Genomic DNA, 15,124 nt, shown 5'->3' on the forward strand with positions numbered 1-15,124 from the left:
CAAACACAATGCAGACTGGACAGAGACAACTGGCTTTTACAATGATCACACCTGATTACTTGGTTGTTTTTCTCATCCTGTCTGTTAACTGGGCAGGTAAGAACAATGACTGTTTTTCTGACAAACCTCCTCCTACAAAGACAACATGGCTGCATTACAGTAACTAATAAGCTGTTTAACTGTCTGTAGGTACTGAGGGTCAAACACTGACTGAGTCTGAACCAGCAGTGAAAAGACCTGGAGACTCCCACAGACTGACCTGCACATATTCAGGGTTTGATAGTGATTACTGGAACGCTTGGATCAGACAGGCTGCTGGAAAAGGACTGGAGTGGGTTGCCTGGATTCATAGCAGTAGTGGTAGCACCCAGTACTACTCTGAGTCAGTCAAAGGCCGGTTTACCATCTCCAGAGACAACAGCAGACAGCAGGTGTATCTGCAGATGAGCAGTCTGAAGACTGAAGATTCTGCTGTTTATTATTGTGCTCGAGAGCCACAGTGACACAGGAAGGTGCAACGCTGTACAAAAACTCAACATGTCAAAACCAGTTGAAACTTTACTTTCAGCTTTTCACAATTACAGAAACAAGTTTCATTTCAAGAACATCAACACAATCAGGGAATCGTCATCTCAATGAAACTGCTTAATTCAGAAAAAAAGTGTTATAGTTCTTGTGTTTTCAAATATGTACTTATTCTCTTTATGTCAGGTTGTTTCCATCTGACTTGTTAACGTTTTGTAGAGAATAAAGAAGATAAATCATAAAAATCATTCAAATCACATGAACATTGTCTTTCGTGTGTGTCAAAATGAATGTTCACAACTCCAAGCTGTGACTCCTTTTAACAAGACAGCTGATCCTTCTTTTATATCCTGTCAGTGTCCTTCTCTATGCAAAGTGAACTTCCTCACAGTCTGCTATAAAGACTTGATATCATGCTGTCAGCTGCAGCAGAAGAAGAGAAGCTCCCATCAGATCACCTTCAATACCAACCATGTTCTCTGTAGCTCTGCTGCTGCTGCTGGCTGCTGGATCCTGTGAGGAGCTTTCAGTGGATTCACACTAATAAACACATTAGAAAGACTGAATAGTCAGATGGATGATGGAGATAATGTTGATTTGTGTTTCCACAGGTGTGAACAGTATTGATCTCATCCAGCCAGACTCAAAGGTTGTGCAGCCTGGACAGTCTTTGACCATCACCTGTCAGGTCTCTGGTTATTCTTTGACTGATAACAGCTATGCAACAGGTTGGATCAGACAGTGTGAAGGAAAACCAATGGACTGGATTTTCCATATGTGGGGTGGTGGTAGCCTTGTTCAAAATAATGCTCTGAAGAACAAGTTCAGCTACAGCAGAGACACTTCTGCTAGAACAGTGACTCTAACAGGACAGAATCTGCAGCCTGAGGACACAGCTGTTTATTACTGTGTACGTCGGCCCACAGTGATACAAACCACCAACAGACCTGCACAAATACCCAGAGACCCTGTGACTCAAGCACACACTTGTTGTAAAATGCAAACATTAATATAACCATTACTGTCTGATGAGTTGCTAAAAATGTATCTTCATATTATCTGCTAAGTCATATTTTTGTGTTTCTGGTAGACAGAAGAAGAGTTGAGAATTTTAATGTTGAATCTAAATAGACTTCCCCTGCAGTCGACATCAGTATAGAAGAGACTAGAAAGGTAAATTTACCTCAATAGAAGATTGTGTGACTCATTTAATTAATTCATTTTCATGTATTGCAAAGCCTTGAAAAACAAAAACAAAAACAAAAAAACTTGTCATAACTTAGCAACTTTAACAGTAGCTGTATTTCTTCACAAATAAAGAGATGAGATCCAATTTTCCCTGTTGTACTTTGGAAAAGCTGAAAAAAGTTCTAAAATTTTACATCTTCAATTAAAGATTGTCATTTAGAACAATTATTATTTTTCATGAAGTCCAGAAATGAGTTGCTGGGATTTTTTTTGTTTTTCTACAGTGTCTGCTGTGACTCTGCATATAAAAATGTGTGTGTGTCACATGTTCCCTCTTTAAACCTGTAGAGGAGGTCTATGCAAACTCTCCTCTTATAAACACACCATCAGTAACTTGTGACAGAAACCTGTGACAGATTGAGATATATTTGAAACACTGAGATCAGAGAGCTCTGAACTACAGTGTTTATCACAGAATGGAAATTACAATCATCTGGACTTTGTTATTTGTAGTTAGTATTCATGGTGAGAAAATTAATTCAGCTTTACTTCTTTTGTAAATGTCAAACCTGTGATTTACCAGGTTGTTGGATAATGATCACATTTTCTTTGTTTACAGGAGTTTGGAGTGAGATCAAACTGGATCAGTCTCCCTCTGAGGTGAAAAGACCTGGAGAGACAGTGAAGATGTCATGTATCATATCTGGGTTTGACATGACAGAGTACTATATTCACTGGATATGACAGAAGCCAGGGAAAGCTCTGGAGTGGATCGGGAGGATGAGCGCAGGTTCAAACTCTGCTAGCTATGCCAGCTCCTTTCAAAGTGGTTTCCTCATGACTGAAGACGTGTCCAGCAGCACTCAGTACCTCGAGATCAGGAGCCTGACAGCAGAAGATTCTGCTGTTTACTTCTGTGCTCGACAGACACAGTGACTGAAGACAGTGGAGCAGCTGCACAAAAACCTCCACAGACAGAAACATGTGATTTACATGACATTTGGGTTTTCTGTCCACATGAAAAAGCACTATATATCTATCTATATCTATATCTACATTATTCTGTATAATTTACTATAAACTCATGAGTCTTTTTGACGCTACATAACAAAAATAGTCACTTCAATTGTAAAAACATTGATTCAAATTAAACTGGCCATGTCATTGTGTTGCAGTACAAACAATGAAAGCTGTTGATCAGAACATTCATTCAAATCATTGGTGGATGGTTTAACATGTGACAATAAAACATTTTCAAAAATGTTCATGGATATTCTCTGATTACTGGGAGGTACTGAACAGTAGATCATTGACCTCATCTGACCAATATGCTTGTGTGGAGTAATGAGAAACCATGATGCTGAGACAACTGATTTTAATAAATGTCATTTGTAGATGTGAAGTTTACTTCAAAGAAATGTGGGAACTTTTTCCTCCCTGTGAGGAGGAGTCAATGCAAAACTCAGATGTCTTCCTTCTCTACTTATCTGACTGCAGAGAGGATGACAGAGAACAGTGGACACACAGTTTAACATGATGGACTATAGGACAGGACTGCTGCTGTTAACTGTCTGCTGGGCAGGTGAACACTTACACTGATTACTGAAAACTTCTATTTGTGCTGCCAAGCCAATGACACATTTTTTTGTCTCAACAGGTGTTGATGGTCAGACTCTGACAGAATCTGAACCAGTGGTTAAAAGGCCTGGAGAATCTCACAGATTGACCTGTACAGCTTCTGGATTCACATTCAGTGACTACTGGATGAGCTGGATCAGACAGGCTCCTGGAAAAGGACTGGAGTGGATTGCTTATATCAGCAGTGGTGGTGGCAGCACTTACTACTCTGAGTCGGTCAAAGGCCGGTTTACCATCTCCAGAGAAAACAGTAGACAGCAGCTGTATCTGCAGATGAGCAGTCTGAAGACTGAAGATTCTGCTGTTTATTATTGTGCTCGAGAGCCACAGTGACTGGAGTTGGTTGAGCAGCTGTACAAAAACCCACAGATCTCATCTTTACTGGACAGAAAGAGCCTCAAAAATAATGAGGTTTTTTTCATTCTTATTTTGTATATAATAAAATCATGAACACTGTTGATGAAAAAGTCATTGAAGAGGCACTCTGTAGTTTTGTTGAAGAAATTTAAATTGGTAAGAAACAAAGAAATGGATCCAGAATAATGTTTGTATTATTTTGTTTCTAAAGTCGGTCACAATCCAAGGTTGAAAAATAATGTTGCAGTTCCTACAATAAAACCACTAGATGTCAGTCAGTGCCAAGTTTCTCTCTCTCTGTCACTACAAGGAGACTCTCATATCTGCTAACCTCATTGATCTTAACTTAATGATGCTCAAACTCTGACTGAAACTTTCCCTTTGTTTCCTGTCTTTGCAGTGTTCTCTCTCACTGAGGTGACCCATCAGTTTTATAATGAAAGCATGAGGCTGACAGTTCAGCTTTTACTGTATTAATGCTCTTCTTAACTTCACATCGCACATTCTAATTCTCAACAAGGCTCCTCATTTTCTCATATTTAGTGTTTATGTATCAAGACTTTAGCTCCCAAATCTCTGACAGATAAAACGCAAATTCACACACTGATGAACAGTCCCCACCCACTCTGCCTGCACAGTATACATCCTTCATAAAAGCCTTTGCAGTTGCAGACTCAGCCAAGTTTCCACCATGACAGCTGTACTGAGTTTCTTCTTCTTGGCTCTCATTTCAGGTGAGTGAAGTCAGTGTCAGTGTGTCAGCAGAGGAGGAGAACAAGAGCTCTGGATGTCTGCTGGCTGCTCCTCATCTAAACTCTGTCTCTTTCAGCTGCTCAGGGTCAGTCCCTCACCTCCTCAGAGCCAGTGGTCAGCAGAGCTGGACAACCAGTCACTCTGTCCTGTAAAGTGGAAGGACTTGCTCTGGCTTGGCTGCACTGGATTCGTCAGAAACCAGGGAGAGGACTGGAATGGATCGGACGCATTGATGCTGGAACTGGCACAATATTTGCCCCAAGTGTCCAAGGCCAGTTTGCCATCACCAAAGACACGTCCAGAAATGTTGTGTCCTTAGAGGTGAAGAGTCTAAAACAAGAAGACTCTGCAGTTTATTATTGTGCACGAGAGCCACAGTGACACAGCAGACTACAGAGCTGTACAAACACTGACAACACTGATCTCTGAATGAGAAGCACTGAAGCATGTCAGGACTTTGAAAACAAATAATGTCCCTTTGAATGAGGCCAGTTAACAATGAAACACATTTCATCTGGTCTGTCTGCTGTACACAAGTAATGAAATGAAGAATCATGTTTTCATTTTCAGAATTTGAAGTTTCAACTGAACATCAAATGAACAAATGATGCATGTACATCATGTTGCATCACTCACCATATGTCAATATATCAACCATGAACTATTTGAATTTAGTTTGAAAAGAAAAAAAAAACAGGTTGAAAAAGATTTTATCAGCTGACTTGATCAAAACATGATCTAAAATCTATTCAAAACTCCTCAATGAATGAATTAATTGTATGATGGGGCAAAATGACAATCAAGCACTATTCATCAAGTGCAAGTGATGCTGCTGATCAGAATTAAACTGTAGATCACTTTTATTGTTGTAAATATACTAATGTGCTGCCACCTGTTCTAGAAGTGATTGATCTGTCAGTGACTGACAAAGCATTGATAACAAGATGGATTATTATTGAATTAGCTGGAATAAAACCTGCATGTTAATGTGTCAGATGTCTGAACTAAGAACACGATTTCAGTGGTATAAATGTGGCTGCATTGTTGATGCTGACTGACATATTCCAGAAACTAAAACACGTTAGACTCTTGAACATTAATTCCCAAGTTTCAATAAATATTTCCAGTCGAGCTGTTTCCTCTCTGTGAGGAGGAGTCAATGCAAAACTCAGATGTCTTCCTCCTCTACTTATCTGACTGCAGAGAGGATGACAGAGAACAGTGGACACACAGTTTAACATGATGGACTATAGGACAGGACTGCTGCTGTTAACTGTCTGCTGGGCAGGTGAACATCTATACAGGTGCTGATGTACATATGTCTTCAAAAAATTGCCAACTTAAAGCCAGTGACTATTTTCTTCTTTGTGTCTCAACAGGTGTTGATGGTCAGACTCTGACAGAATCTGAACCAGTGGTTAAAAGTCCTGGAGAATCTCACAGATTGACCTGTACAGCCTCTGGATTCACATTCAGCAGCTACTGGATGAGCTGGATCAGACAGTCTCCTGGAAAAGGACTGGAGTGGATTGCTGCTATCAGTGGTGATGGTAGTAGCTACATCTTCTACTCTGAGTCAGTCAAAGGCCGGTTTACCATCTCCAGAGACAACAGCAGACAGCAGGTGTATCTGCAGATGAGCAGTCTGAAGACTGAAGATTCTGCTGTTTATTATTGTGCTCGAGACTCACAGTGACTGGAGTTGGTTGAGCAGCTGCACAAAAACCCAGAGAACACATCATTCCTGTCTGACCTGTCCCACTTAAAGCAATCAGAGTAAATGATACAAAACAGTTAAAGTGAACTGTAAGTTTAAATTAGCAAAAAGTTCTCATCTGAGATATGAATGTATAAATCATTTTAAGAAACAGGCATATCTTTATTCACATAAATTGTTCATCATAAAAGCTACCGGTACCTTAAAACAACTCACTGAAAAATACACAGTATCTATGAAGGTAAATGTTTTTTCAAATTGTTTTCATTAAGATTTAATTATGATGTAAAAGACCACTTTAGTACCTTGGACAGATTAACCAGCAGGTATTTTACTGTGCTGTCCATAAGCTGTTTGTCGCATATCATCACAAGGTTTCAGTTTCTCCTAAAGGCTCCAGTTTCCTCCGTATGACTGTGGCATTAAACATCCACAAGTTGAAACCTTTAAAAATCTAAAATAATGAAAAATAGAAATAAAAATCCAGGTGTCCAACCAGCTGCATTAAATTCAATTATTCATTGAGATAATCTTGGTTTCAACTCCAACTCTTCTTGGCAGTGACAAAAAATAAGCACAAACATAAATAATGAAGTCAGTGAATCAAATTAGAATCAGGTCAGTTAATTTCACTTCACTTTCACTCCGGCCCTGATACACCTCTGGAGGTAGTATCAGAGCTGCAGTGTTGGCCAACCGAAGCAGTCAGGAAGGAGCAATGCTGTACAAGAACTGAGTCAAAACTTTACTTACTGCATCTCACATTCAGAGAAATTGAAGTTCAGCATGAACATACTCAGAGAAAAGTCATCGAGACTGCGTTGAGATGAGTTTTATTGCAGCTTGGATTTTCTGCTAGATTTCTTTCAAGAAACAGGGAAAACATACATTTTCTTTTTATTCTATAATGCAACAATAGAATTGTTTGTCTAACATGAATTAATATATGTTAATATCATTCTTTGAAAATGTAAATGTGTTTGTCACTTGTCTTTCCTACTTTTTATGGGAAACAATATAATGGTTATGGTTGAAATAAGCACATTCTATAACACAAAAATAAATGTTCACAACACAATTTGTGACTGACAGGACAGTTGATGCTCCTTTTATATCCTGTCAGTGTCCTTCTCTATGCAAAGTGAACTTCCTCACAGTCTGCTATAAAGACTTGATATCATGCTGTCAGCTGCAGCAGAAGAAGAGAAGCTCCCATCAGATCACCTTCAATACCAACCATGTTCTCTGTAGCTCTGCTGCTGCTGCTGGCTGCTGGATCCTGTGAGGAGCTTTCAGTGGATTCATACTAATAAACACATTAGAAAGACTGAATAGTCAGATGGATGATGGAGATAATGTTGATTTGTGTTTCCACAGGTGTGAACAGTATTGATCTCATCCAGCCAGACTCAAAGGTTGTGCAGCCTGGACAGTCTTTGACCATCACCTGTCAGGTCTCTGGTTATTCTTTGACTGATAACAGCTATGGAACAGGTTGGATCAGACAGTGTGAAGGAAAACCAATGGACTGGATTTTCCATATGTGGGGTGGTGGTGGCCTTCGTCAAAATAATGCTCTGAAGAACAAGTTCAGCTACAGCAGAGACACTTCTGCTAGAACAGTGACTCTAACAGGACAGAATCTGCAGCCTGAGGACACAGCTGTTTATTACTGTGTACGTCAGCCCACAGTGATACAAACCACCAACAGACCTGCACAAATACCCAGAGACCATGTGACTCAAGCACACACAAGTTATCAAATGCTGAAATTAATATATACAGTGCTGTCTGATGCTAAAAAATAATCTTTATGTAATTCACTGAGTCACTGAGGTATTTTTTTTTAAAATTTCTGATAGAAAGAAGAAGAGTTGAGATTTGTAATGGTAAATTAAGTCGACTTCCCCTGCAGTCGACATCAGTATCAATATCAGTAGAAGAGACTGAGAGAGACTTAAATGTCCCGCAATACGAGATGCATGTGACATATTTAATAATATATTTTTATGTATTGCAATGCCTTGAAAAGATGGGGGAAAAAAATTCCTAACTTAACTACAACTTAAACAGTAGCAGTGTTTCTTCAATAATTTCCCTGTAAAATTTGGACAAGCTGGTCGAGGTCTAAGGTCTAAAATTTTACATTGTATGTCATTTAGAAAAGAAAAAAAAAAAAGTCCAGAAATTAGTTGCCAGGACTTTTTTCTACAATGTCTGTTGTTACTCCACTTATGAAAATATGTGTGTGTGACATTTTTCCTCTTTAAACCTGTAGAGGAGGTCTATGCAAACTCTCCTCTTATAAACACGACTCATGACTGAAGACGTGTCCAGCAGCACTCAGTACCTCGAGATCAGGAGCCTGACAGCAGAAGATTCTGCTGTTTACTTGTGTGCTCGACAGACACAGTGACTGAAGACAGTGGAGCAGCTGCACAAAAACCTCCACAGACAACAAACAGTCGATCCTCATGACATCTGGGTTTTATCTCCACCTGCAAAAGCACTTTATATCCACATTAGATTCCCATAGAGTTTATTGTAACCTCATGACTAAATATTTATCAAATGATGTCACATCACTCACAGTAACAGAGTTTCTTCAGTTGTCAAAACATTAAATAAGACTAGATTTTTATTGTCATCTAAAAACGTTAAAATTCATAAATGCCCCAAAACACATTCTGATTATTGGTGGAATGTTTAACAGGATTAGATGACAAATCAACAGATTTCAAAACTACTCATGGATGTTGGTGATCATAAGAAAGCTGCTGATTAGTATTTATTGCATATGCTGTTCAAAGGAAGTGTGAAAAACCATGACAATGAGACAAATTATAAGTTAATTTGTTTGAAAGTTTTCTGTTTGGATAATGTGACAGATTCCTGAAGTAAGATTTACATTTTGGTGTTGTCTTAAAATACATCAGGGAACAGTTTCCTCCCTGTGAGGAGGAGTCAATGCAAAACTCAGATGTCTTCCTCCTCTACTTATCTGACTGCAGAGAGGATGACAGAGAACAGTGGACACACAGTTTAACATGATGGACTATAGGACAGGACTGCTGCTGTTAACTGTCTGCTGGGCAGGTGAACACCTACACTGATCTTAATATGATATAGCTCTTATTAGTATCATCATATTATTTCACTTGGTTATTTTTAATTATGTCAACAGGTGTTGATGGTCAGACTCTGACAGAATCTGAACCAGTGGTTAAAAGGCCTGGAGAATCTCACAGATTGACCTGTACAGCCTCTGGATTCACATTAAGCAGCTACTATATGCACTGGGTCAGACAGGCTCCTGGAAAAGGACTGGAGTGGATTGCCTGGATTGATAACGGAAGTGGTGGCACCCAGTACTATTCTGAGTCAGTCAAAGGCCGGTTTACCATCTCCAGAGACAACAGCAGACAGCAGGTGTATCTGCAGATGAGCAGTCTGAAGACTGAAGATTCTGCTGTTTATTATTGTGCTCGAGAGACACAGTGACTGGAGTTGGTTGAGCAGCTGTACAAAAACCTACAGTACTCATCTCTACTGGTCTGGAAGAGCCCAAGCATGAAGTATTTTATATCATAAGTAATTATATTATAATTTCAAATATGTTGCTGAGAAATATTGATAGTAAATATTAAATGAAACAAAACAAAAAAGGTTTATTTGCTGACAAAAGGCCCAAAGACAGCACAACAATGTGAAATAAAACTACAAAATTAAACATTTCTACAAAGTAAGAGACAATAAAGTCTCTAAAATTTGTGCAATCCAAATGAGTCAAAATTTGAAGGTGACAAACAATGTTACAGTTTCTTTCATAAAATCACTAGAGGGCAGTCAGTGACAAGTTTGTCTCTCCTCTGTTACTTAAAGGAGACTCTGTGTTCTCATTAATATTAACTGACTGACTCTCAACACTCAGATGTAGTTTTTGCATTTTGTCTCACAGGTTTCAGTTCCTGAGCAGCTGTTTTCCTCTCGAGGCTCCAAGTTTCTCTGTATGTCTTCAAACATCTGCTGACACTGAAATGATTAAAACTCTTTCATGCCAACCAGCAGCATCAGACAGAAGTTTTCATACTGTTTACATGATGCTGTCTGCTGTCACTTTGCTGCAAATACAGGAAGAACACTAAGTGATCAAATGCTGCAATAACAACAAGCTGCTCTTACATTTGAAGTTCATCTTAAATGTGATGTAGGAGGTGCTGACAGTAAATACATTCTCTCAGGAAAACAGCTCACATCATATTTAAAGTGTTTTAATGATTTGAAAACATGCTGAACACACTGTAAACATGGCTTATAGAAAGCTACATTCTTGGTGGTTTCTCCTTTTGTTTCCATGACACATCATCATTTATACTGTAATGGTGATTTAAACAATATGTTTTCCATCATATATGGTTCATGTAATATTTACAGTAAGAATAGTTGTGGTAATCATTTACAGTTGTTACATTTCTGTTAAACAGGGACATTTTCAAAATGTTCCAGTTGAGTGTGTAATGAAATGAAAATATCATGTGTAAAGCAGAGGTGATTTCCAGGCATGTTTTCACTCTGCAGATATAATAACAGTCAACAGACTCTTCTATTGGCTCCAGTCAGACCAACATTGATGCTTCATATGTTTGATTCTATGCAAACTCAGTGAGCTTCCTTGTTACTCAGCTATAAAAACTTCCCATCAGGCTGTCAGTGGAGTTCACAGCACGTCAGTTTCAACATCAACCATGTTTTCTGTAACTCTGCTGCTGCTGTTGGCAGCTGGATGTGAGTCTCTTTGGATTTGTCAAAGTCAGCAGTTCTTCTTTTGCAGTTTAACTTGATCATTTGTTACAAAACTTTTTCCTTTTTTCGCAGATGTGAAGTGTGAACAGTTGACACAGCCAGCCTCTGTGACTGTGCAGCCAGGTCAACGTCTGACCATCACCTGTCAGGTCTCTTATTCTGTTAGTGGCTACTGGACAGCCTGGATCAGACAGCCTGCAGGGAAAGGACTGGAGTGGATTATATTTGGAGGTGGTGGATACAGCACATACATCAAAGATTCCCTGAAGAACAAGTTCAGTATCAATTTCGACTCTTCCAGCAACACAGTGACTCTAAATGGACAGAATGTGCAGTCTGAAGACACTGCTGTGTATTACTGTGCCAGAGAGCCACAATAACACAAATCATCAGTAGACCTGAACAAAAACCCCTCAGTGCCTGAACACTTGTAACATGAAGCCACCAGAGGAGGAGCCCTCAGACCACTAATGATCTCAACACCAGTTCACTGTTACAGTAAAGAGGAAAAGACACATTCAACAATGATAAAGAAAAAGGAATACAACATATTTCATTAGAATCCAAAATAACACTATTATTGAATGTAGCAGAGACATTATCTAAAAAGTGACTTCTCTGTGTGACTCACAATTAATGGACTAATGATGACATTTTTTCAGCTCATAATTGTCTGATATCTAAATTATGTTCAGCGATCTCAACTGATGTCCAGGTGACCACCTCACAGGCTTCAACAGAAACATGTTTACTGTTTAATCTTGTTTTCAGCGTCTCTGACAGATATCCAAAGAACAGCTGCTTGTGGGTGAAAAGGAACAATTTCATGACATCTGTCTTCATCTACCTCCAGACATCCTTATGGTACTCGAATATCATTCTTTTGAATAATGAGCAAATCAACACACAAGGTACAACTAGTAGTATTCACACTGGTGGCTGCTGGGAGGGGTATATTGATGAGCTCTCAGCCACTCAGCACCATTGTTTAATTGTTAATAGTAATGACTGAATAAAAACGTCCTCAATGTTTAACTGAGGTCAGTCTTGTCTAAATTCACTATTAGCTTCATTCACTATTATCATTCACTATTAGTTTGATCATCAAACCTCTATCAGTTTGACTACTGTTCAAAGCTTAGAGGAGCAAAACATTGTATTCAATGAAACTATTCATAATGAAGGTATTGTGCTTGCTTGTGATTTAAACGATCACTTTCTTTTTAATGATGTTGTATACAACAACCCAACATTGGAGCATTTCTGGACATTTTCTGAAAAGTCCACCCCTTATTCTGAAAATCATTTTAAATTACTTCATATGGTATAGCTACTTTGGTTTACACTATGATTTAAATATTTTTCTCTATCAACAGGCATTTTACATGACTGTTTGTTTTACAATGATGGAAATTAAGATTTTGAACCAGAGTCAGATGTCTGTAGACTTCCAAAAGGTGTTCGGGCTGGAAGCTTTCCTTGCACCTTCACAGACGTCCAAAAAGTGTGAGACTTACAGATGAACCTGTTTTGAAAATCAACAGACATCCATTCTACAGTTTTACCAAACAGTAACTGATATATAAGTGAATCCAGTTCCTCCCTGTGAGGAGGAGTCAATGCAAAACTCAGATGTCTTCCTCCTCTACTTATCTGACTGCAGAGAGGATGACAGAGAACAGTGGACACACAGTTTAACATGATGGACTATAGGACAGGACTGCTGCTGTTAACTGTCTGCTGGGCAGGTGAACACTTACACTGATTACTGATAACTTCTATTTGTGCTGCCAAGCTAATGACACTTATTTTCTTTTGTCTCAACAGGTGTTGATGGTCAGACTCTGACAGAATCTGAACCAGTGGTTAAAAGGCCTGGAGAATCTCACAGATTGACCTGTACAGCCTCTGGATTCACATTCAGCAGCTATGGGATGCACTGGGTCAGACAGGCTCCTGGAAAAGGACTGGAGTGGATTGCGTATATCAGATATGACAGTGCTTACATCTACTACTCTGAGTCAGTCAAAAGCCGGTTTACCATCTCCAGAGACAACAGCAGACAGCAGGTGTATCTGCAGATGAGCAGTCTGAAGACTGAAGATTCTGCTGTTTATTATTGTGCTCGAGAGCCACAGTGACTGGAGTTGGTTGAGCAGCTGTACAAAAACCTACAGAACTCATCTTTACTGGAGAAAGGGAGCCAAAACATGAAGTATTTTTTATCATACAGAATTATATTATAATTTTGAATCTGTTGCTCAGTAATATTGATAGTAAACACTGAATGAAACAGACCACAATAAAGATTATTGGTTGATAAAAGGCCCAAAGACAGCACAACAATGTGATCACTACCAAAATAAACATTTCTACAGTTTGAGAGATAATAATGTCTCTGAATCTTTGGGGATCTAAATGAATCACAATATTAAGTTGAAAATTAAAATTACAGTTTCTTTCATAAAATCACTAGAGGGCAGTCAGTGACAAGTTTGTCTCTCCTCTGTTACTTAAAGGAGACTCTGTGTTCTCATTAATATTAACTGACTGACTCTCAACACTCAGATGTAGTTTTTGCATTTTATCACACAGGTTTCAGTTCATGAGCAGCTGTTTTCCTCTTGAGGCTCCAAGTTTCTCTGTATGTCTTCAAACATCTGCTGACACTGAAATGATTAAAACTCTTTCATGCCAACCAGCAGCATCAGACAGAAGTTTTCATACTGTTTACATGATGCTGTCTGCTGTCACTTTGCTGCAAATACAGGAAGAACACTAAGTGATCAAATGCTGCAATAACAACAAGCTGCTCTTACATCTGAAGTTCATCTTAAATGTGATGTAGGAGGTGCTGACAGTAAATACATTCTCTCAGGAAAACAGCTCACATCATATTTAAAGTGTTTTAATGATTTGAAAACATGCTGAACACACTGTAAACATGTCTTATAGAAAGCTACATTCTTGGTGGTTTCTCCTTTTGTTTCCATGACACATCATCATTTATACCGTAATGCTGATTTTAAACAGCATGTTTTCCATCATCTATGGTTCATGTAATATTACCAGTAAGAATAGTTTTGATGATCATTTACAGTTGTGACATTTCTTTAAAAACAAGGACATTTTCAAAATGTTACAGTTGACTTTGTAATGAAATGAAAATATCATGTGTAAAGCAGAGGTGATTTCCAGGCATGTTTTCACTCTGCAGATATAATAACAGTCAACAGACTCTTCTATTGGCTCCAGTCAGACCAACATTGATGCTTCATATGTTTGATTCTATGCAAACTCAGTGAGCTTCCTTGTTACTCAGCTATAAAAACTTCCCATCAGGCTGTCAGTGGAGTTCACAGCACGTCAGTTTCAACATCAACCATGTTTTCTGCAGCTCTGCTGCTGCTGTTGGCAGCTGGATGTGAGTCTCTCTGGATTTGTCAAAGTCAGCAGTTCTTCTTTTGCAGTTTAACTTGATCATTTGTTACAAAACATTTTGTTTTTTTACCAGGTGTGAAGTGTGAACAGTTGACACAGCCAGCCTCTGTGACCGTGCAGCCAGGTCAACGTCTGACCATCACCTGTCAGGTCTCTTATTCTTTGGGCAGCTACTACACAGCTTGGATCAGACAGCCTGCAGGGAAAGGACTGGAGTGGATTGGGATGAAAAGTACTGGATACTCATACTACAAAGATTCCCTGAAGAATAAGTTCAGTATCGATTTAGACTCTTCCAGCAACACAGTGACTCTAAATGGACAGAATGTGCAGTCTGAAGACACTGCTGTGTATTACTGTGCCAGAGGAGACACAGTGAGAGACAATAATAGGAGAGTCATACAAAAACTTCTTCCTCTATTTACCACCACTGGAAACATTCTCAACATTGTCTCAGTATCACAAGGTGACTGTAATTCATGAAAGTTCAGAGTTGTGACTAAATATTTAATTCTTGTTTTATCTAAACTGAAATGTAAAATATTAATAATAATTAAATTGCAATTTTGTCACACAAAAAGTCATGAAAAGAATCTTGTCTGAGTGTCCAAGATCGCCCAAGAAACTTTGTACGTTAAGACATTTTACATCTTTTAAGAAATATTTTAAAATAATTACTTGAAGAGTAAAGTCCTGTTTAAG

General features: G+C 38.7%; 2 gene segments (V, D, J or C); both read left to right on the top strand.

Moving 5' to 3' along the window:
- Positions 1-10,719: 10,719 nt before the first annotated feature.
- On the top strand, positions 10,720-11,683 carry LOC119014030. The segment is given in 2 exon segments: positions 10,720-10,963; positions 11,054-11,683. Coding segments are annotated over 2 exon segments (348 nt in total).
- Positions 11,684-14,161: 2,478 nt separating this feature from the next.
- Positions 14,162-15,039, top strand: LOC119013997. The segment is given in 2 exon segments: positions 14,162-14,405; positions 14,496-15,039. Coding segments are annotated over 2 exon segments (450 nt in total).
- The last annotated feature ends 85 nt before the right edge of the window (positions 15,040-15,124 follow it).

This window comes from Acanthopagrus latus, chromosome 23 (assembly GCF_904848185.1).
Source record: "Acanthopagrus latus isolate v.2019 chromosome 23, fAcaLat1.1, whole genome shotgun sequence".
Classification (NCBI taxonomy): domain Eukaryota; kingdom Metazoa; phylum Chordata; class Actinopteri; order Spariformes; family Sparidae; genus Acanthopagrus; species Acanthopagrus latus.